General features: G+C 44.7%; 2 protein-coding genes across 18 annotated transcripts in view; one reads left to right on the top strand and one right to left on the bottom strand.

Annotated features, from left to right (window-relative positions):
• The window catches only part of mecom (MDS1 and EVI1 complex locus), a 144,822-nt gene extending 139,414 nt beyond the window's left edge, over positions 1-5,408 (top strand). For all 13 annotated transcript variants that reach the window (XM_037086384.1, XM_037086357.1, XM_037086339.1 and 10 more), the window contains 4 exons: positions 663-807; positions 2,791-3,033; positions 3,116-3,302; positions 3,400-5,408. In XM_037086384.1, coding sequence (XP_036942279.1) covers positions 663-807; positions 2,791-3,033; positions 3,116-3,302; positions 3,400-3,534 — 710 coding nt within the window. In that variant the 3' untranslated portion in view covers positions 3,535-5,408. The remainder of the gene's footprint in view (positions 1-662; positions 808-2,790; positions 3,034-3,115; positions 3,303-3,399) is intronic.
• A 6,105-nt stretch (positions 5,409-11,513) lies between these two features.
• megf6 (multiple EGF like domains 6) overlaps positions 11,514-22,839 on the bottom strand; it is a 62,782-nt gene continuing 51,456 nt past the window's right edge. For 2 of the 5 annotated variants that reach the window (XM_037087942.1, XM_037087959.1), the window contains 12 exons: positions 22,643-22,771; positions 22,128-22,256; positions 21,884-22,012; positions 19,650-19,781; positions 19,400-19,528; positions 19,152-19,280; positions 17,770-17,898; positions 17,406-17,534; positions 17,126-17,254; positions 14,784-14,912; positions 14,538-14,666; positions 11,514-13,702 (listed from right to left, as the gene is read on the bottom strand). In XM_037087942.1, the coding sequence (XP_036943837.1) occupies positions 13,623-13,702; positions 14,538-14,666; positions 14,784-14,912; positions 17,126-17,254; positions 17,406-17,534; positions 17,770-17,898; positions 19,152-19,280; positions 19,400-19,528; positions 19,650-19,781; positions 21,884-22,012; positions 22,128-22,256; positions 22,643-22,771 (1,502 nt within the window). In that variant the 3' untranslated portion in view covers positions 11,514-13,622. Of the gene's footprint in view, positions 13,703-14,537; positions 14,667-14,783; positions 14,913-17,125; positions 17,255-17,405; positions 17,535-17,769; positions 17,899-18,462; positions 18,587-19,151; positions 19,281-19,399; positions 19,529-19,649; positions 19,782-21,883; positions 22,013-22,127; positions 22,257-22,642; positions 22,772-22,839 lie in introns of those variants that run through there. The other 3 variants (XM_037087950.1, XM_037087967.1, XR_005072747.1) reach the window with 3 other exon arrangements.

Here is a 22,839-nt window from a genome sequence, read left to right as displayed (position 1 = left end):
ATGAGAATTGCATTTTGTGCGACCGAGTGTTGTCAAAACTCACACAGTTTTTATATCAAATTGTATTAAACTATTAAACAAAATCTTGCAGTTCCATAGATTCCAAATATATGACTGGGAATTCCATGGAAATGTGCCAAAGATGATGCACCATCAAGTTTTTCCCTATGATGTAATGGAACCTCGATTACATCATTTAGATTTTCGCACTGTGGCGTATTTGAAGCTGCTCTGGGGAAGTTGAGGGAAGTTCACATTCGAGAGTTTGACACAGGCCAATTACACGTTCAGTGCTGAAAGTCAAAATCTTCTCTGCGCTCAGTGAAAATCTTATTATTTCGGAGACGGGCCTACGAGCATGATCAGTGACATCAAAAATAGTTTGGAAGCCGGTCCTGTTACAATATTCAGCATACACAAGTGCTGATGTGGAAAGGCGTAGGTGCTATTTCAATCTGTCAAAAACCATGTCAGTCTTAATACACGTGTGGAGGCGATCTTCATGCATTTTAAACAATGAAAGGGTTCATTTCAAAATATTACATCGGTTAATCCACAGTCATCATTCAGAAACGTTTTGGCGTACCATCCTTTGTTTCTGCAATCGAGATTATATCGAAATGTCGTAGACAAAACTAGAATTTTGCTTCGTCTTCCTGCAGGCACTGCAATGTCGTCCCCACAGTCCGAGCTGGACAGCGGCAGTGCCATACTGGACGACAAAGAAGACTCTTACTTCAATGAAATAAGGAATTTCATCAGCAACACGAGCCAGAACCAGACATCACCGGACCCGTCAGAGGAAGGGTGAGTGCAGTTGAAGTGTCCATTTCTATGGGCCCCTGTTTTTTTCCTGAATATTCGCAGAGCTAAACGAGATGCTTGTGGACAAACATCATCCAAGCTTCTGCACCACCAGGGCCTGGTCCTCGTTAAGAGACTCAAAAACACGATAACGTTGACATTTATCTGAAACTATACCTGCTGACCTAGCCTACATTACCCCACGGTGAACCCTTGGATTAATCGTGACTACATTACGATTGTTGGCCTGAATAAGTAAGAAAACAGGTCAGCTGCTATCAGCCCATTTCAGACTTGCAAACCACCCAGCCGGCCCCTCGTTAATTATCGCATCATGCTCAGAGGTTCTGGAGTACAGAGCAATCATCTGCGATGACATTTAAGATAGTGGCAGGTTGTGGAAACGTGCAGGAGCTGCTTACATCAGCCGCCTTTTGACCACACGTACGAACAGATAACTGCACTCATGCAACTGCGTCTGAGCATTATGCAAATAAATTCTTGGAGCTGCGATCGGGTCGGATAGCAGTTGAGAGGTCTGCTCAGGTCTCCCAAGTTTGTTTTCCCGTGCCTCACGTTGGTGTGATCACAGGGCAGATTGTGAGCCCAGATAGAGATCTCTCAGACTGGTGTGTGATTGTGCAGAAGGGCCTGTGAGAGCAGGACCCGGCGGCAGAGCGGCAGAGGGACGGGGGAGAGAGGCAGGAGGAGGAGGGGTGGTGGGGTGGGGTGGGGTGGGGTGGGGTGGGGCTTGAGTGGTGCAGCAGTTAGCCCACCACATCTGGAACCAACATGTCTGCCTACAGGAAGAGGGAAGAGGGGGTGGGGTCAAAGGGTCGGCCCGTGTTTCCTTTCAAAGTGCTGTGCTCCTGACTACTTCTGATAGATACTTTATCCCCAGCAAATTACCACGTTTGAAAGCGTAATTAGCGAATCTGTTTTCTTAATCACGGAGCGCTCGCTCTCCTTTTTGGAACCGGTTCCCTTTTCTCAGCCCCGCGAGCTCGGCACGGCACGAATACCACCTCATCAGTCTGAAACCCTGCGCCCCAGTGGGGATCTCCGTCCAAGGCCCAGAATTATCAGTTGCTGTGAAGGATCTAAAATGCTAAAATATCATCTGAAATGATTCCACTGCGACGCTCGAATGCACCCCTTTCAAACCCAGCGCGGGCATCCTGTTTAAAGCCGTCCTGCGATTATGTGGTGATGTGCTTGATGTGTTTTGTTTCCTATCTATCTGCCTCTCCACGTCCAATTCTCAGTCCTCATCCCCGAGTCCTTTGTGCGAGAAATGGCATTTTTGGGGGCTGACGAAAGACGTCCCGAAGTGTAATTAGTGAATCAGTCTTAATGTGGTTCCAGATGATTTACCAAATGGTGGTTTCCTGTGGCGCTGAGACAGAGGGACAGATTAAGATGCAGGCAGTTTGGATAGCTCGCCCTCTCTCCCTCCGCGGGGATGGAGGAATGGGCCGGTTGGCAACGCTCTCATAACTCTCCCACCAAATGGGGCTGTCAGCTAAATATTTTGCCTATTAGATGAATACGAGATAGTAGAGAAAATAAACAAGCAGCGAGGCAGAGCACTCCACTTAAGTGCTGCAACGATCAACCCAGTGCTGCCGTGCCCGAAGGGGCCCCAGAGCCTCGATGACAAACGGGATTCCGGCTCTCTCGATCCCAGCTGCCTCAGATCCGCCTCCTCTCTGCTCTTTATCCCATGCGCTCCTTTGTTTTTCTATGTATTTTTAGAGAAAAGCAATCTCACAAGAACTTAAAGGAAAGCAAACCTATGAATAGTTCAGTGTCTTGTTCCTGATGTTACGAATTTGACAAGCACCAGAAGTTTTCTCATTAACTCTTTTATTCTTAAAAGAAGTTTATTTATATAGCTAATAATTTAGACATCACCATTACTTATTCTCCCAAATCTGTACCACTTTATCAAGTAGACTTGAGCTAATCGATGTTCCTCCACTGCAGGTTAAATGGCGGTCCATTTGAAGAAGAGAAGCCGCTGATGGCCAGCCACGGGTCTCGTGACCTGGAAGACGAGGAGGCGGAGGATCTCGGTGCTGATGAAGAAGAAGGGGAAGACCCCAGCAACACCTCCGGGAAACCTGAAGGCGAGGCGCTCCCCGGCAGCCTCAGCGATGACATACAAGACGAAATGGACTTCACCGGGCCGAACGACTTAGAACTCAACTGCAAAACCTCTCCTCGGAGGTAAATTCCATGCAACTAAGACATCATTTCATTAAAAGTACCTTGAGTTCGCCCGGTTTTTAATTTTCTGCTTGGCCCCCAGGTATAAGGAGGAGGAGAAGCAGAGCGGCTACTCAGCCCTGGATCATATTCGTCACTTTTCGGAAATGCGCAAGCTGGAGGAGAGTGAGCTGAGCGACGGGGACGGCGATGAGGACGATGCATCGTTCGGCTCCCCCTCTCTGACTGAGGCAGTCAAGCAGCCGCTCTTTAGGAAATCTAAGTCTCAGGTAAAAGAAACACTTGACAGCTCACATGCATGCAAACCCACTTGATACTTGTATTTAAGCTTGGTAGTAACACGCGATGTCTCTTCCTCTCCCCCAGGCGTACGCCATGATGCTGTCTCTGGCTGAAAAGGACTCTCTCCACCCGGCCTCCCACAACCCGGCCACCATGTGGCACAGTCTGGCACGGGCTGCTGCTGAATCCAGTGCCATACAGTCCCTCAGCCATGTATGATGAAACCCCTGCGCTTCCCCTTTCACCTTTCGACCCCCACATCCTGACCTATGGCACTGGGAGCCCATGGCGGGGGCTATGTGCAGGGGGGGCCCCCTGACCGTCCACCGAGTGACTGCTGAGCAGAACCACGGCCCATCTGACTGCTGAGCGGAGCGCCTTACACACAAAGCAGGGTCACTGTCCATGCAGCCCCCAAAACCACCTGCCCCCCTTCCCCAACTGATCGAGAACAAAATGTCCCCCCGAGACCTTAAAATTGATTTCTTACATTAACTCCAACCAGGATGATAGCAATGATGATGATTGTGGTGAAAATAATAATGCTAAAGTAATAATAGCTGTATTTATTCTGCTGAATTTCTATGTTTTGCACAGCAAAGGCAGCTGGTGGACATGGAAGACGGATGTGCTGATGATGTTTCATTGCTAGACTGCATTTATTGCCCAGCACAGACGACGCAAGGAGAACATTTTACGCTGAGAGGGCGAGTTCGGTTTGTGTCTCTAAGACAGCTGAGTGCGTTTCACTGTGCGTCGAGCATATTAAGAACCCTGGCTCATCTGACAGAAGTATTGCTAAAAAAATGTATTACAACGATTCCCCCTTTGAGATCCACAGGTGTTTCTCATAAAGACATGTACTTGATGATAAAAATGAAGGGTGGGGTTAGCAGCCTCGGTTCGAATGAAAACCGCTCCATGTAAGGACAGCGTGAGCAGCGCTTTAATATCACTGAAGTCATTGAAGAACAAATTAAAAAAAAAAAAAAAAAAGAAGTAATTGTTGAACTGAAATCAGGCCAGTTTCCCATCTGTTTCATAGCTGCGTGTGTCTGCACAATCATAGCACTGTACACAAGTGTCTACCAACTGTTCTCCACTGCACTCCATCCTGCCCGCCTGCGCTATCTGTGAAAGGATATAAATAGATTGTCTTTTTAGTGGAAGAGAAGAAAACACAAGTTTTTTGTTTTTTGTTTTTTTTTTTGTTTTTTTGTAGCCAGTGCTGAAGTTAATTGTTGTTCTGTAAAGGGCATATGTCTTCTTTTTTTTTCTCCAAACCCTTGAATCCATCCTAGTCAGCCAACAATACCACTAAAATAGCCTGAATGCTAGTCGTTAGCTACTCCATGCTCGTGTGTCTTTCATTTTTAGACAATCATGATTTTTTTCTTTTTTTTTTCCTTTTTTAATTTTTTTTGTTGGTGTTGTCGTTGTTATTTGCTGTTGTATGTTGAGAACTGTATTTATTTCTTGGCAAACTGTAGTTTGTTTACTGAATAGCACTGCTCTTAGCCCAGGTGAAGGGGAGATTCCTCGCCGGGCCTATCCCAGAGTTCAATGGGGTTTGTAGATTACATTTGAGTGCCGGATAGTATTAAACATACAATTCACTCCTTATTCTTCTAATGAAACCGGTCGATGAATAGATATTACTTAGGTTTTTGTTTTTCTATGACAATTTAATGATTCAATTGTAAAAAATGAAAAACGTTATAAAGAATGAATAATAGAAAAAAAAAAAAAAGCCAGGTATAATTTCTTCATAAACGCATGATTGGTCTGGTAAGATCTGTATCTGACATTTTCTACGGTTGTCTGCAAGCTTGTGTGACGTTCGGTTCATGTTAATCCCTTGTGCCAAACTTATGATAAATAACAGATTACTTTCATTTATTCTCCCGTTTTGAGGGACCAGATTTGTTTTTTTGTTTGTTTTTGTCATTGTTTTGTTTATAATCGATTTTAAAAAGTAATCAAGCAAGTTGAGGTACTTTGTTTTAATGCTTTCTACAATGTAACTGTTATGCATTTCAATTCAATACTGTGGGAGGAACAACTAAGAAATAAAGGACTACAATGTGGATTGACATGTCTTCCATTCTCTCTTTATTTCTCCGTAAGCGTTTTTACTCACCCTTTGTCTCCCATCTCCCTCACGCCTCCCCACTCCGTATAGCCCGTCTGGCTGCCCATCATTTTGGCCCGAACACAGATTCGTACCAAGAGACGTGAGTCAGAAAACCACCTGGCGCTTTCTTCTGGCGCTCCCATGGCCTCCAAGAGCGAGGGAGAGCCTGAACTCTGGTCCTCTTTTTTCTCCCGGCTTTGGCTCGCATAGAGAGAGCGGAGGAGAGAAAAGGCTGGAGAGGGCTTGAATGTGGTAGTGGGAGCGGAGGCAGGAATGTGTCCTCTTTATTTGTGTCCGTTTGTGGGGCATGATGGATGAGTTGGGTAGATGTGATGACCTGGCTCATCGCTCAAACGCTCAATAAGAGTCCCATCCTGCAGCAGGCCTCCCCATCCGGCACCCCCCTCTGTCACTGCTGCCAGCCAACGTGGGCGGACATTGTGGCTGGGAGGGCTGGAGGTTCAGCGGCTCCATTGTCCGGCGAGTAGCTCGGGTGGGGGGTTGGAGAATTGGGTATGACAGTGAAGATGGCTGGCGCTGACACTTCACATTTACAGTGCTCTTGGCACCCTAATGGATGGGGTGTTTTCTTAGGGCCTGTCGTCAGCCCTCGGGGCTCCATGGGGCGTCCAGCTTTGATGAGGTCACAGGGGGTCATGCAGTGCTGATGAGGTCAGCACGGGTCGTCCAGCTTTGATGAGGTCAGCTGCAGTGATGGTAGCGATGGCGTAGGCCAGGGCCGTAATGAAGTGGAAGTGATAATGGTCCTGAGTGGGAGTTTTGCCACCTGTACTATTGTGGACTCGCCGATATGATTACGTGATTATGTCAGGAGTCGTGTGACAGATTCAGTTTTCTGTAACGCTTCGTGTCTGCTGATCCAGTGCCTAACCTGCAATTATAGAATATTTGGCCCCTGATAACAGAACACTGACATATAATCACCCTTTTAGGTTGATTTTATTTACATATCCAGCAAACACAAAATAGCATTTATTTGGGATCCTGTTTTGGCCTCCCTGACTTTTTCTTTTGTAAATCTTTTTCACCAAAGACATCTTGCTGCACTGAGTGTGGTGAACGTGAACGTGAACGTGAACGTGAACCAAAACAAATAAATCACCTGAAAAATGTTGTAAAACATCACAATGCTGAGGGAAACGTGTTACATCTTTGTTATTTTGTCCCTACAAGTCACCCCTTTCACAGTGCACAAAGTCATTTGTGTTAGAAACATATTTTTTAATAGCAGTTTTAACTCAGTGGCTGCTGGTCAATAAAGGGCAGTAGGGTGCAGCCCCACCTCTCCCCACATGAAAAGGAATCTCACAGACCTTCATTAAATAGGACTTTAAGACTTACTTATGATATTTCTTTATATGAGCAACATATATGACATTGTAAGTAAAATGTTTGTCTGTAGTAAAAATAAAGATTTAAAATGTTGTACGTCATCAAAAGTGAAATGAGACATATTTCCAGCTCAACCTTTGCCCGTAGACCATGTTTCTGCAGCGGCCATTTTCCTCTGAAGTCACACTCAGGGTAGGTACTCAAATGTTGCTCTGCTCTGTTTGTAGGTTATAAGATCTGCAAACAGAGCGATTCTGATAAATTGTTATCAATTAACCGTGTCCTTATTGATCAGCAACTGAAATTACAATGGATAGCAAAAATCTGGGCCTTATTTCAAGGTAACACAACATTTTTATTGAATCCGTTTAGCTTCCATTCCATGGGTAACACATTCGCGGCGCAGGTCTCTTTTCTCAAAACAGGAGATAAGAGATTCTTATGTGCATGTTTCCACCACCCACGGTGCACACCACGACCCAATGCGTGGCAGCAGAGAGGAAGTGGCTAGTTGTGGTAGCTTGGACCAGATCAGCTGGGTGTCATGACAGAAGAAGACAAAATCATTTGGTAATCTTGGGTAAATGCACGCAGTGATGCCGATGCTTTATGGAACATTCCCTGCCTCCTCTTCGAAACACCAGAATCTGACCCAGCAGGTAAAGCTTTTTCAGGCTGTTTTCAATCCTGGTCCAATTTTCAACTTACACAGGCGTAACATGAGCGTCAAGGAAACTAGAGAGCCACCACTGCTTTAACCACCACTGTTGGAGGAGCCAGGTATCGCATGAAAAAAACAGTCCCAGAATAACAGCAACAGTGTTTAACTTAGGCTTTAATACAGAGGAATCGCGGACTTAGAACAAACACAGAGACGTGAGATGTCTTCTCACCTTTCATCAGACGCTCTCAAGGTCTCATCTTTCACCAGTTGTATAAAAAAACTGTCTGAATCAACTGTTCAACGAGCTTTTAACTGACGGGAATTGTACCTTGACTACATCTGGCAGCAGGATTTTGCCACCACTCCTCGGTGACCACACCCCCGCTGCAATTCAAATGGCCCATGTAATTACATCACCTACGTAAAGAACTTCCCCCGGACAAAAAGTCCAAAGGCACTGCTGCCTCTTGAAAGAACACCAAAATATTATGAATAGACAGCAGTGTGTATAATGTCATTGTGTGTGGGCAGCGGAGTGGAGCGAGGAGGGCACCGGGGCGACTTTGGCAGCAGAACATTTAGCTGTTGTGCGCGCGCCGGCTTGATCAGCGTTGATTAGCACATGCCAATGTCACCCGTGTATCCTCTCACACTTAATCAACACGTTGGGACGAGTTATTGCCGTCATTAACCCGCAGCTTCTCATAAAGGGCTCAGTGTGTATTGAAGTGTGGCTGGCGGGGTCCTGGATGAGCGTGCGCGTAAGTGTGTGTTTGAAGAGCCGAGGAAGTCAGACAGAGGAGTGTGCATTAGTCAATGCAATCTGTTTTAGTTAAATGCAGAGTGTGTGTGTGTGTGTGTGTGTGTGTGTGTGTGTGTGTGTCAAAAGGGCTGGAACCCCAAGCTGCTGTGTCCCTGCAGTGTGTGCGTGTGGACGGGTGGGCACACTGTGGGCAACACTTGGTGGGGCCTGGAGCCACTCAGCTAATGGGGCAGCTGGCACAGCCTCAGAATCCATCAGGCCTCATTACAGCTGCTGTTCAGCCACCGTCCTCTCCTTCTTTCCTCCCCTTCCTTCTCTCTCTCTCTCTCCTCCCTTCCTTTCCTCGGCCACCCATCCACGCAGCCGGCCCGGCCCTGTGTGGCGTGTAGCAGCCCCGCTTCCCCCTCGCTGGAACATACATCACACCCCCAGAGAGAGGGGCCATCACAGCTGGCAGCTCTCACACTGATTGACTTGGCACCCGTGCTGACTCAGACGCCAGGGGAAACATTTTCGGAGAGGGAGGCAAGGATGGGTGTGGGGGGGCTCCAAGGAGTGGATACGATGGCGGGGGGGGGGCGGAGGGGTCGGTGCTGGCTAACAGTTGGCACAAGCAGGGACGTGTGTTTGGGTGGGGAGACTCTACAAATCATCACATCAAGTTTTTGTTGTGTTTACAATAAGGGGCAGCACCTCCTCTCGGTCCGAGTCTCTCCTTTTCTTCTCGTCTGCTTATCTTCTTGTCTTTTCCCCCCACCCTCTTAGAGAGCAGCAGAGCTCAAGGTTTTGGTTTCATTACACTGTTTGTTTTTCTCCCTGGAGGCTACGGGTCATTAGTGTTATTGATGGACACTCAGCGCAGTCCCAGGGAACAGACCGGGACAGAGTCGAGCAGTCAAGGGCTGCACATTGTTTTAATATGACGAGTCTAATCAGGACAGGCGTGGTGGCAGAACCACTTGGAGCCCGCTATTGAAATCATGTCATTTCTTTGCTCATGGAGGAGATTAGAAAGCTCATCAAGGCCTCCAGCTCCATGTCTGGGGGAGCTGAGCACTGCAGATCCGAGCTTTGGTACTGCTGGAGCAATATGAGCTTAAAATGTCTGCTTCAATTCGAACATATACACTTCATTACATTGATTATATTTTAACTTAAGACATTCTTTCATGTGCACGCACTTGAATCAAAGGTGAGTTCACTGGCTGTGTACTCTTTTTGTCCCCATATTGAGCGCCATCCAGTGGTGAATATACTAATGTACACCTCAAGTAGCTCAACTTTGTTTCACCTATTAGATAAATATTACAAAAAAACAATGTACACATAGATTTCCAGTAAGAACCAGTTCTGAGATCATTTCTGCTGACGTACACACACACACACACACACACACACACACACACACACACACACACACACACACACACACGTTGACACATCCAAACCAAAGATGCCTTCTTCCCACAGTGTGGGAGAGTTGCTCGATACACATCTCTTTGCAGCCTCAACATTTAACATTTATTTTTCCAGCCAACGAGCGAACAAATGGTGCAGGACGTGTTGGGATGATTTCCCCCCTCGTTCTTTTATCTGAGCCGACAGATTTGTCAGCTGGAGTTCAAAACAGTTTGGCCTCCTGGGAGATCTGGTTCAACGCAGAGGGGCAGAGATTATCTCTGGGACGTGGAGCTATGGCAGCAAAGTGATAGAATCTCTTTTGCAACGAGTGGCGTATGCTTAATTACAGCGAAAAAGTACCCATGATGCGATCTTACCTTTTACGGGCTATTTCATCGCCAGTTTCCTGCACCCTTCTCTCTCTCTCTCTCCCGCGCTCCTGATAAGCCAGCATGCGTACAACAGTAGGCCGTTTCTTTGCTGCAGAGGACTTTTAGCACAAAGTACAGCTTTGTTCCTGCACTTGTAATAAAACATAAGTGGCTTTCGAAGTGCTGAGATCATTTCTAAGCGAACCAAAATGATGCCTGAATCAGCTGCTTTTCCTCCGGGTTGGATCTGATTAGTTACTGAATACAGAATTACATGACCTTTATTTGCAATCAGTAACACGATGATGATTCTGAGGATCTGAGAATATATCTTTCTCTCCCGACACGTTCGTTATTAAGTTGAAATAAAAGTCATCTAATTGATTTTCCTTTTCTTTTGTCTTCATTTGCATGAGTTTGGTATTGAGAAAAATTCAAGGACATCATTCAAATCACGTTACTTTGATATTGTGATACTTGTGATACTGTATCATAATACATTTTAAAGTAGCCCTCCCAACCCTGGTTACTACTCAACCCAGTGAGCATCATAAACCAGAACAGAGATCCCCTGCTTCATACTGTACAGTGTGTAGCGGTATATAAGGTTTGGCTCCGTCTTGATGTCATTTAGATATCTTTCAGCACTCCGGCTCTTCATCTGTGGCACCGCTGTCTGCTGTGGCACCCAGTGTTACGTGTGGAGGGCTGATCCAGCGGTGCAGTGACCACCCAGAGCTCTGTGGATGGATGGCCTCTCTGGGCCTGTTTGACTGGAAACAGGTGTGTGTCATCTGAAGATGAAGGCCCGGCCGATAAACATTATTGGTGAACATCTGCTGCTTGTCACAACACGGGGCGAGCTGGAGCAACCCCCCATCCATCAGCCGCACCGGAGAGTGGGTGTGGGGGGCTCCATCCTCGGATGGCGGGCCCGTTCACCCATCACTCACCCCGGGGGATGCTGGATATGTGGGGTGCATGTTTGGTCCAGGCACCTGCCTGCCTTTGCTGGACCAGAGCCGCCTTCGGCCGATGGAGGAGGGAACGCTCCAGCGCACTTGAAAAATGCCTGACGCTGACACCCCCCTAACACACACACACACACACACACCAGCGTGCAACCTGCCCAGGTGCCTCCAACACCCCCACCCAATGTAGACTACTGTCAGAGAGGCAGCATGGCCTTAATGCTTGACCCTGGCTGATGAGAGATGCCTGGTAGTAGCCTCGCTCAAGAACACACACTGACATTTACACACACACGCACGCACACACACACAGGATCCCATAGCTCTCAATGACAGCTGGAACCTCTCTCTCCCTCGGTCTACCTCCGTGCTTTTCTTTTTTCTTCATACTTTACTGCACCGTCCCACCCCACTCAGCGTTCACAGAGAAATATATGTCCAAAAGCAGCCGATGTTTTTGTTGTCATTCATTTGGTTCATGGCTCTTTTCTTCAACCACAGATGGGACAAACGGCGAAATAAAACAAAAACAGAAAAGATACACAGTAAAAATGGAGTTTATCGATTTCATACAAACAAATTCTATCAATATAGCACCACTGACATGTGGGTATGCCAGGAATTGAGCACAGTAGGTTATGACTGATATAACTTGCATTGACCTGAGATATAATACAAACACAGTTTTTGTAAAAATAAAAAAATAAAAGCAAAAAAGCAAAAACACACCCATTCAAATCAAATGCACATGTATGGCAAATCATAGCAGTAGTGATATGGCACTCATAATGTTCTATTATTGAATTGTGCTGCAGCAAAAGTATTAACATCAACTTTTATACATTTACTTCTAAGCTCTGTTGCAGCTTCTGACTCAATAAACACAGGTCTGAACAAAGTGCAGTGCATGCAGGTCTTGTCCGCAGTGTTTCACGACCAGCACACCGCACCGAAATAAGAAAAAAACTAATGATCAATGCCAGTACATGGAGAATGTTGCAGGTAAGGGAGGTTGTTTGTGTTACATTTGGGTTTCATGAGCCATGTTGACATAAGTTATGGACAGTACCTTCACAGACCTTAGTAAAAGGTAGATGTATGGTCCGCAAAATAAGTTAAGGGGAGAAAATCCTGGTGAAAGAATCCAATAGCAAGAAGAAAATCTGTTTAGAATGATCTGTAAAGTGTGAGTGGCATTCTTTGGGAAAATTATGCAGTTTGACAAAAAACACAAGGCTAATATGTGAATGCAAAATATAAAATGTTCAAAATCAACAAATCATAAACAAGGGAATAATCACCCTGGATAGCACGCATCCGCCTTGAGACGTAGTATGGCGAGGGTTTGCTAAATGGAAAGATGTTGGCAACATTTTGGTCGACTTCTCACCAACGTCTTCCCAACAAGTCCAATAAGTCTTCCCAACACAAAAATTGGCATTTTAAACCCACAAAATTGTGCATGCATTTGCAGGACTCAAAAATGTGTTTTGCCTCTTGTTACCTCACAGGATTTGCTTGTTACCAAGCAAGGTTTTGCGACATCAAAACTAGTGTGGAAGTGTGATGTTGAAATTTGAACCTTCCTGCATACATGCAGTGAAGCGAGAGAGGTCTTGTGTCCAGCAGTCAAACCAACAAAATTAAGAATATTTGTCAGTAGACTCTGAATTTCTTGACAAGTATGATGTCATTTTACAGGAACACAGCAGACATAAAGCAGAGCATTTTTACTCCTCCTGAAATATGTCTGGAGGTAATTTTGATTATGAATCATCCCCTGCGTCAACACTTTTGGCTCATTTGTCTGTGCGGATCTTTCTCTGAGCTCCAGACTGACTTGATTCACTGGTTGCGCTTAATTACGGTCCAATAATACATTTCATTTACCACATTATGTAAACTATTGTAGACAGGGATAAAGGTCCAAATCTTAATTTAAATCACAGCGCAAGCAAAAAAGAAAAAAAAAAAAGGCCAAGAATGTCAGTTGTTAAAAAAAATAAATCCTACATTTCTAGTGCACTGGTGCCACCAATGAAAATGTTTAGTCGCACTTGACAGATTTTTGGGTGCATGTGGGACCAAAATAGTCGTACCCTGGAGCCCTGCTGCTGTTTTGTTTTTTTACAGAGGCAGTACTGTAAATAAGTCACTCATATATATCTAAATCTGTTTTAGAGGCGTTCGATTTATCCCCAGAAATATGCTCGGTATGTTGTTACGCTGACCAACCTCTTTTGTGGACGCACAAAGAAAAAACAGAATGTTGGTAGTTTGTGTATAAGGCGCTCCTGTGACTCGCAGTCACTCATGTCTCGTCCACCTGCCCTTTAGAAATAAATGCAAAACTGGAAAGCGAATTAACCACTTTCAATCAGCGACAGTAACGAACGTGATGCAGGTATCTGTGTGTACGGCAAAAAAATAGTCTGTGTAACCCTGGAAGTGCTCGGGTAGGTTTGGAGTTCATGGTCCTTTGAAGGCCCCTCACATGCCAGGTCCACTGGGTGACTATCGCGAGCACCGGGCCCAGTTTCACATAAACACAGCTTTACTAACATCACCTTTCCTAAGATGATATGAGTAATGCTTCACAGAGCCAAGCCCCGTGTTTGAGTCCAGTCAGGAGTTTGCACCTCTGCTTTGGTTATGTGGTTTTGCTGCCCGCTCTCCTCTTTCTTTGGGACACAGAGGAGCTCAGTGGTCCTGGGGTTTGGTGTAGTGCTGCTGAAAAGAAGAGAGGAAAAAAAGCAAGCGAGAAGACATCAGCACTATTTGATAATCAAAAGCAAATGTTCTGGGTTTTTTGGAGGAGAAGTAACTGGTACGTAGCCTCCCCGTGTGCTCAGCTTTGAGGAGGTAAAACGAAGACAGCCTCAAGCCCGGCTCCATGCTGGGTGCAGATTAAAATAACTGTCAGGAGACAGGAGCAGCTATTGAGGGAGACAGGGTGACACACGGAGTGATGGGGCTCAGCCTCTCACACTTCATGACACAGTATTTCACTAAAGCTGGTTCAGCTTTACAGCCCGTGACCTTGTGTGTATGTGTGTGTGTGTGTGTGTGTGTGTGTGTGTGTGTGTGTGTGTGTGTGTGTGTGTGTGAATTTTGAGGTATTTAACTTGAGATTTTCCATTTTCTGCTACTTTATAATTCTACTGCACTACAATCCAGAGGCAACTGTGATACTTTTTACTACACGACATCTACTTGACAACTTAAGTTACTAGTCACTTTGCAGATTCAGATTAATAATACAAAATATAATCTAAATATAACATAATCTAAAAATAATTCTTTATGTGATACTATAGATTAATAATAAACTTTACAAAATATAAAGTAGTTGAATCACCTGATTAACACATTAATACATCAGTAATTGTAACCCAGTGATAAAAAATACACCTGATTGTAATAGAGTATTACAGAGTAGTTACCCACTGTGGTATTGATTATTTAACTATTTAATTATTTTTAAGTGAAAAAATATGAGTCATTTTCTTCAACCTCTTTTCTTCAGCCTTGCGCGTGTGTGTTGGCAGTGGGGGCTTAGGTTTACCTTCACTACAGGTTGGGCCCAGCCAGGTGAGTGGGCACAGGCATCGCCCACTCAGCCCATCACAGCGGGCCCTGTTGGAACACCTGCACTGCAGGGAGCAGCTGGGGCCGAAGCGGTCTCCACCACAGTCTGAGACGGAGGGGAACAGAAAGGAGGGAGACTTTAATAAGGAAAGAGTTCTAGGGCATTTTCTGAATTTATTCTGATTACGAGTGAAACGTCTCTTTGCCTCAAAGTGACTTCTACCTTTTTCACATCTCTGTCCTGTCCTTCCTGGGGGGCACAGGCACCGGCCGGTCGATGGGTCACAGGGGGCCTCACCAACACAGTCACATGACTGCCCACAGCTCAATCCAAATCTGCCAGCTTCACATGCTGGAAACAAAAAAAAAAACTTGCATTTTAAGTTCATACTTTTACTTCAGGTTTCTGCAATATTTTTTCTCATGCTGCCCACTGCTGCAGCACATCACCCCCTGTCTGAATGCTCCGTATTAGTGCCTGTCTCTTCAAGGCCTCCCCCCGATAAAGTCCAGGGGGGCTCTGATTGGACGTCTCTCACAGGCTTGAGCACGCATCGCCCACTGTGTTTCTGCATCAGCTGTGCTGGAATTTTGCGCTGTGCTGGGGGTGTGTCTGAGGGCGATGACTGTATAGTTCTGACATCACAACGTGAGGGAAGCCCTGACAGTTTGTTTGAAGGTACAGCTTCTGAATATGGGCTGTGTGCATTTCTCTTTGGATTCAGCATTGTCATACTTTCACAGTATTTACGGAGCACCTAGACCTGTTTTATAATCAAAACAGAAATGGAAATGTCACTTTCTGCTACATGGAACCTTTAATCTTAATTTCTATGCACAAAATAATAGAAGAATTTATGACTTTAAGTGCATATTGCTAACTAGCATGATCCCAGAGAGTGTGATGATGAGCAACGCCTTTTCCTTTTCAGTGGACGCTCAAGTATATATAGTTACAAAAACAGATTAACTCGCATCACTTATTCAGTGATAAGAAAACACACATTTTGTCATGCAGACACACAGAGATAGAGCCGTGTCTGTCTCTGGAGCCTGTGGCTGCCTTACAGCTGCTCTGCAATGCTAAGTCATATCTCCTGCTGGGACTGAAGTGGCCATTTAGGCGCTCACACTGCGGCTGAGAGCCCCAAGAGCAGGCAGGAGGGCACAGGGATGTAACAGGAATGCATTAAGCAGTCGGGAAACACCTGTCTCTCATCAAATAACCAGCCTGCTGGCCTGCCCACCTACCTACTCGCCTGTCTGTCTGCCTGCCAGAACACATAGACTCATTTTTTGTTCTAGGTCTCTTATTCACGTATGCTCATAGTGTCTGCCTGTGTCCTACTGCAGCTGGGCTTCCAGGTGGCTGTTTACTAATGTGCACAAATCTGTGACTATGTGTGCTTCACAGTGTTTTGTCTCAAAAACCTAAAGGGTATTTTAAAGATGCAATATGGGGGACATTTTCTGTAAAGACCAAATGTTTACTAAATTATGAGGCATTCATGTTTTATGACTACACACACATAATACTCTCTGATGCAACAATCACAATCAACAAGTTCAAGCATCTTATAGATGCTCTTGACTAGTTATAAACTAAAGGTTGACTGATGGGGGCTATTATACACAATGACTACCTATACTCATCCATACACCTCTCAGCAAATCACCTGAAGTAAACTCATAGTATGCTCTTTTAATCCACACAGTATTATTAGCTGTCATCTGGGCCAATATTATCCATAAAATAAATTAATTTTAAGCAACCTCCACAAATAAATGTAGTGGAGTGGAAGCATAAAGTAGCAGAAAATGGAAATACAAAATTTAATACAAGTACCTTCCATCAGTGTTTATCCTACATTTTAACACTGAGCTCTGTTATAATCTTTTATGCATGTATATAAATTACAAATACCGATTTTCGGTCTTCTTGATTATTAATAACTGGTATCAGCATCGTTACCACAACACATCAGTGGATCCCCAGCATTACGCAAGTAAACTGAAATACAAAAATGCATCACACTTTACAGTGAAACACTGTGATGAAGCATGAAGCATGATAGATGCATGTGTACCTTACTTTACAAATACACTGATAACTTGTGAAACTGCATTGTTAGAGCACACTATGTGTCCTTGCTATAGTTGGTTGTTGAGATGAGCCCTATCACTTAACATCTCTTTTATAGTCAGTTAGAGCGTCCATAAGACACTTGAACTTTTAATATAGTATCAGCCACACCTATTATGTTTTACAACTGTTGGTAAAGTGCGTCATAAAGCATTGTGTGTTTACGAGTGTAGTCGTAAAGCATTATTAATCCATTATAATTCACGATGAAAGCCCCCATATCACACTAAAGGTGTTATCTTCAGTGTGGAGTGTTACCGAGATCTATTACGTCTTTTACTGGGCACTCGCAACTTTATGTCTGTTTAATTAAATCAAAATCTGTCTGTTTGCTTCTAGATTTAATGATCTTTTTTAAACCCATCAGGAACTTTTATTGACTTTAGCTGATAATCAACCTCATGATAGTCATATATACTCACGCCTTTGGCACTGTGTGCCATGGTAGCCTGGTGGGCACACACACTGGCCTGTCGCGTGGTCACATGTCTGGCCCACTTTGCAGTCACACGTGTGTGCACAGTTTGCTCCGAAGAACCCAGATGGGCATCCTTAGAGACACACAAGACACTGGATTGGGGTCAATTGTTTCAGGGTATGGTTAGAGATAGTATTGTAATCGTAGGTGTCAGCAAAGCCACTGTCTGGTAACCTTGTCACCAAGTTTCTTTTTTCATTATGACTGAGTGTGTGTTTGCGTACTGTGTTGACAGGCGTGGCCGTAGTATCCAGCAGTACAGCTACACGTGCCAGTGAAGCGGTCGCAGGTCCCGTTGTTGAGGCATGGACAGTCTTGTGCACAATCAAGACCATATTTTCCCTGCGAACAGGCTAAGCACACACACACACAAACACGCACGCTGAGTTTCACATCTTCTAGAAAAAACTGTATTGATGAAGAAACCACGAGTGCAAGCCGCATGATTCAGCTGTGGGTCATCTGATTCAGAAAGGTTTTCCCCGGCGGTTTTGCTGTTTGCTGTTGTTTTCAGATTCCCATGAACAGATCACAGTTTTGTTCACTCCGGACTACTTTCCGTCGTGTCGATTGCCCGTGCCGTTGTACCTGTGTCGCAGCGGAGTCCCGTCCAGCCCAGTCCGCACTTGCAGGACCCTTCGACAGGGTCACACAGACCCCCGTTCTGACAGCCGCATGTGTTTCTGCACTGCAGGCCGTAGCGCCCCCTTGGACACGCTGGAGGAACAGTCAGAGGATATCAGGACAAGACAAGAACTGCAGGCTCCTGTGTCTGTCTCTTATCACACACACACACACACACACACACAAGTACACGCGCACAAGATTGCACTAACCACATTCATGTTTATTTAAGCAATAGTTCATTAAGGAGATGGCAAAGTAGTCTAATTTGGCACTGATATAAAAGAATAATCATGCCTCTCTGGGTAATTTAGATTGGGAAAACAATAAGTAGGCCGTCTTTGATTTCCCTGTTTATTTGTTTGCTTCCTTGCCAAATCCAGCGACACGGAACACAGAGAACGAGCTACTTATAGGTTTCTGTAAACATTCAACAAGAGGAACTTAAGTGTCGGTATGTGTCCAAGTAGATGGAGCAGGAGGCTCAAGAAGAAGAGAACATTTAGTGCAAGCAGTGATGGAAATCCCCGCTCGTAATCCATCCGAAATTGCTGATAAAGGGAGAGATTAAGTCAACCCAACAGTGCCTCCGTTTCCCGGGAAAACAGCTCTGTGATCATCAGAGGCCTCACACTGAGGAAATGGAGAATTTGTTACCTAAATATGCAGTAAAATATGTTGAGAAATGCTCCCTAATGGTAGTGGTTTGTTTCTCACTCTCCGGTTAGGCCTCGTTGTTCTGAAGAACTCATTAGGGCCGGTGGCTCCCACTGATCCATGTCTGTCTCAGTGACGAGAAGGGAAAAAGATACCTGTGATACCGCTCTACTCATAGCGGATAATAAATTGCCTATGTAATTTAGTTAATAGAAGCCAAATGGCAGTTAATATTAACTCTATAGTATAGAGAGGTACTCAGCAAATAAGTTAAAAAGTACAAATAAACAAACAAAAATACTGTTTACATTAACTGCCATTTGAAAAAAGTACAGTTAAATATGTCTCATGATAACCCCTGTGTTATTTTAATGGTGAGTCAAGCTGAACTTAAAGGTTTTAGTCAACTATACTAAAAATCCTCTCATCTCAATGTCCTGTCTTTCTCCTGAAATGACCCTATAGGTGACCTCTGACCCCAATTCTTAAAAGTTTGGACCGACATTTTTTAAACAGCACCCTTTTTGAAGCGAGATCTGATAAATGTGAAACCCAACTTTCTTCGTCATTTTTTTCAAACATCAGCATAGCACTTTAAACAATGTCAAGTGATGGCATAAACAACAAGGACGGGTGTGTCATAGCTCCCCAGCACAAGGTAACATTCAAAGACATCAGCTTAGCGTTACCTTGTTGGCAGGACTGTCCCATCCTACCAGGGGCACAGATACACTTCCCAGTTGCTGGGTGGCACTGCCCTCCCTCCCCACAGGAGCACAGTTTAGCACAGTCCTTCCCGTAAAAGCCACTCAGACAACCTGTAGAAATGAACATGTCTATATTCAAGCACAACCACAGATACCAAAATTTATCGCGCTGAATATCTCTATTTCATTTTGCCTCAGAGTTTTCCAATACAAGAGGTTTCCTGACTGACTTAGGCTGCAGTTGGCACCAATGAAGCCAGGAGGACAGTGGCAAGTCCCAGTCCTGAAGTCACAGCGACCACCGTTGATGCAGCTGCATCTGGACTTACAGTGTGGCCCGAAAGTCCCCGCTCGACATCCTGAAGAGAAACCACAACAGAGACATGAAACAGGAATTTTAAAAAAGGGGGCCCTGTGTAACTTAAGGCCTATCAGTGCAGTAATTCCACTCTGACATCAGTTAATCAATGACACACTTACGTAACTCACAGCGATCCCCGTAGTAACCAGGTAAGCAGCCACATTTCCCCGTTACAGGATGACACTGCTCGTGGACTCCCGAGCACCGGCACAGCTGGCTGCAGTTTTGCCCGAACATGCCAGGAGTACAAGCTGGGACGACACATCCAGAAACATGTTACGTATACACAGCAGTGGAGAAAGTCTTAGGGCAAATGTAGAGAGAAGTGAGTATACGTCTTGCTGGGAAAGATAGGTCATTGGAACTTGCACACTTTCATGAGTGTTTTGTTGCTGTTGTTTATGTAGGTAATGCAGAAGATATAGGCTATATTCCACAACAAGGCTACAGTAATGTTAGCTGGCAGGCTACAGTTAGCTAAGGATAAAGTAGGGCTATTTGATTATAACAGCTATACTACAAAATACTAATGTACTTTTTCACATAAGTGTAATCAAATTAAAGATGAAGCTTACATGGATCAATATTGTAATATTGTTTTGCTGTGTAATGTAGAACATCATGTAGCATTTGACATTTCAAAGATTAGAACAAAAAAACCCTTCAGAATTTCCAAATGAAATGCATCAGGGTTGTTTTTGGAGCTCTACTGGAAAACATAGGTAATGATACAAATACTAATGCTAATGTAAATGGATAGTTTTTGAGAAGTATTAACCCTAACCCACAAAACAACCAAGTTTCGTCCTGTGGCCCAAATATTGGATTTATTTGTGCCAATATACTTTGACTTTATCAAGAGTTATTAGTTATCATATAAAATTGAATATGTAAGTTATCAGGTTTTATGTAAACCAATGCAGGCATTAGTAGAGTTTCAGGATACAAACTGAAAAGGAACCCACCTGCATTGTGCACTCGAATACAGATTTTGTCTTACTCTGCAATATACTTTTTTGCACACTAATAATAAACGAATGAATGACAGAGTAAATGCTCAATCACACTGAAACAACTCCAGCATGATGTTACGTCATTACAACTATAAAATCAAAAAAAGACTACAAATGGGGCCTCAAACACGCACACATTCAGTTATTTGTGGGAACAAAGACAAACGCCATTTCCCTTTCCTCAGATGACTCTGTGAACATACTGGGACATTCAGCGCTGAGTGTCAACACAACCAAAACTCCCAACAATTTTCCCTGGTGCCCGAACCCCAGATGGACGTAGAGGGACATTCTTTCACACACTCCCTCTGCATACATACGTATACGCTCATCACAATAATGAATGGAGCCCGCGGACAATCAGTCATCACGAACAAGATGAATCTGTGAACCGAACATGTTTTTCGGGTGAGACTGCAGCGTTCAGCTACTCAGTCAGGCAGCAGCAGGCAGCGTGGGGGACAGATAAGAAAGGACTCCAGACTAAAGAGGCAATTACGGCGCTGTCATTATGCATGTCTGCCTTCCAAAGGCCCTTATCCGCCGCCGAGGAGACAAAAACAATGCCTTCTGTTTTACTTGGCAACTGGTGTGTAACATTTATCAGATGTCTGGTGAGTGTGTGAGGAGAGGAAGGGAGCTGAGGTGGTGAGGGCGGGCGGAGGGAGTGGCGCAGGGCTGCTCGTATACAGTCCTGAAGGGTATGGTCTAAATAATGAAACATTAGCATAAAGTCCTATGACAGCGAGGGTTTAGTGCCGGTATAGAGTGCATTTCCTGGAATGTAATAAATGGTAATCTTTCCCTGGAGGACGAGGAGAAAAAAAAGAAATTTTAATCAGTATTAACGGAATGATTCCTGGTGATCACTTTACTCCCATGATGCCTTTCCTTCCTGTTGTGTTTCTAGGTGACAGTGTTGCTATCAACACAGCACATATGTCAGCCAAATGGTTTTAAACATATGACAGTGATATTAGCCATGTCCCAAGCTTTAATATACACAAGGCTGTACAATAGTGGTGAGTCTTAAAGGGACAGTTTGGCCAAAAAAAATAAAATGTGCGTTTCTTTTTCTAACCCATATTTTAATCTATCCATCTTGACTGTTCTTAGAGTTTTGGAGATAGTAGCTGTAGAGATGTCTGTCTTCTCTGGAATTTAATGGAAAGAGATGGCACTCGGAGGGGAAGAAATATGTGTTTTTGATTTGGGTGTGAACTGTCCTGTTAAAAGTCGGTTAAAATGCAGACCTCACAAGTAAACCATTTTAAAATTTATTCTGCAAAGTTTTATGTTGCCGAGATAGATTTATTTTTATTTTTTTTTGCCATTCTTACGTTTCTCGCAGCCAGGTCCTGTGAGTCCAGCCGGGCACCCGCACCTCCCCGTCTCATGGTGACAGGACACCCCAGCCTGGCACTGACACCGCTGGGCACAGGAAGCACCGTAGGACCCAGGAAGGCAGGCTGGGTAGTCAACGTACACATGCAGTCACACACAGTCACTTTACACTTGTGTTCAAAGCACCTCTATTCGCCACGTTCATTCCGCTGCAATTTCCTCTGTCCTGTACACACTTACGTTTGTCACACCTGGCTCCCCTCCAGCCTGGCTCGCACTCACAGCGGCCCGTCACCTGGTGGCAACTCGTACTATGGACGCAGTCGCAACTGTGCTCGCAGCCCCCTCCAAAGAATCCCTTAGAACAGGCTTCAGACGAAACACGCAAGGCGTTCAGCATACGACATTAGAGTCCAAGGACAAAATGCTTCTAAAATGGTCCTGTTTCAGAATGTTTATTTACTCAAGGCTAATTGCATAAATTGTTATGACACAGCAAGTTTTATGATTCCAGGAGTAAGTAAACCGTCACTTTTGTTTTGCTGCCGCCAAAAAGAAATGAGAGCAAATGCAGCACAGATGCAGAGTGGGAGAAAGGCTCAAGAAAGTGCTAGGTGGCAGACTGGTTGTGTATCTACTGTGTACATTTCAATGGGACAGGTGAAAAACAAATGACAGATAGTACTCCATGTACTCATCAGAATTTGACAAATGCTAAATATGCGTTATTGCTAATGTGAGGTTCAGGAAGTCACCTGACTGGCAGAGCTCTCCTGTCCAACCAGGCAGACACACACATCTTCCTGTCACCCGGTCACATCTCCCTCCATTGGTGCAGCTGCAGGCCTGAGCGCAGTCCTCTCCGTGACGTCCTTCCTCACACTCTAGAGAGAGAAACGAAAGGAAACCACAGATGGAAGTTACACCGAAGAAATAAATACAGAGGCCTTTT

The sequence above is a fragment of the Acanthopagrus latus genome, chromosome 2 (genome assembly GCF_904848185.1).
Source record: "Acanthopagrus latus isolate v.2019 chromosome 2, fAcaLat1.1, whole genome shotgun sequence".
Lineage (NCBI taxonomy): Eukaryota > Metazoa > Chordata > Actinopteri > Spariformes > Sparidae > Acanthopagrus > Acanthopagrus latus.
The sequence above is the reverse complement of the archived record's forward strand: the minus strand, read 5'-3'. Positions and strand labels throughout refer to the sequence as shown.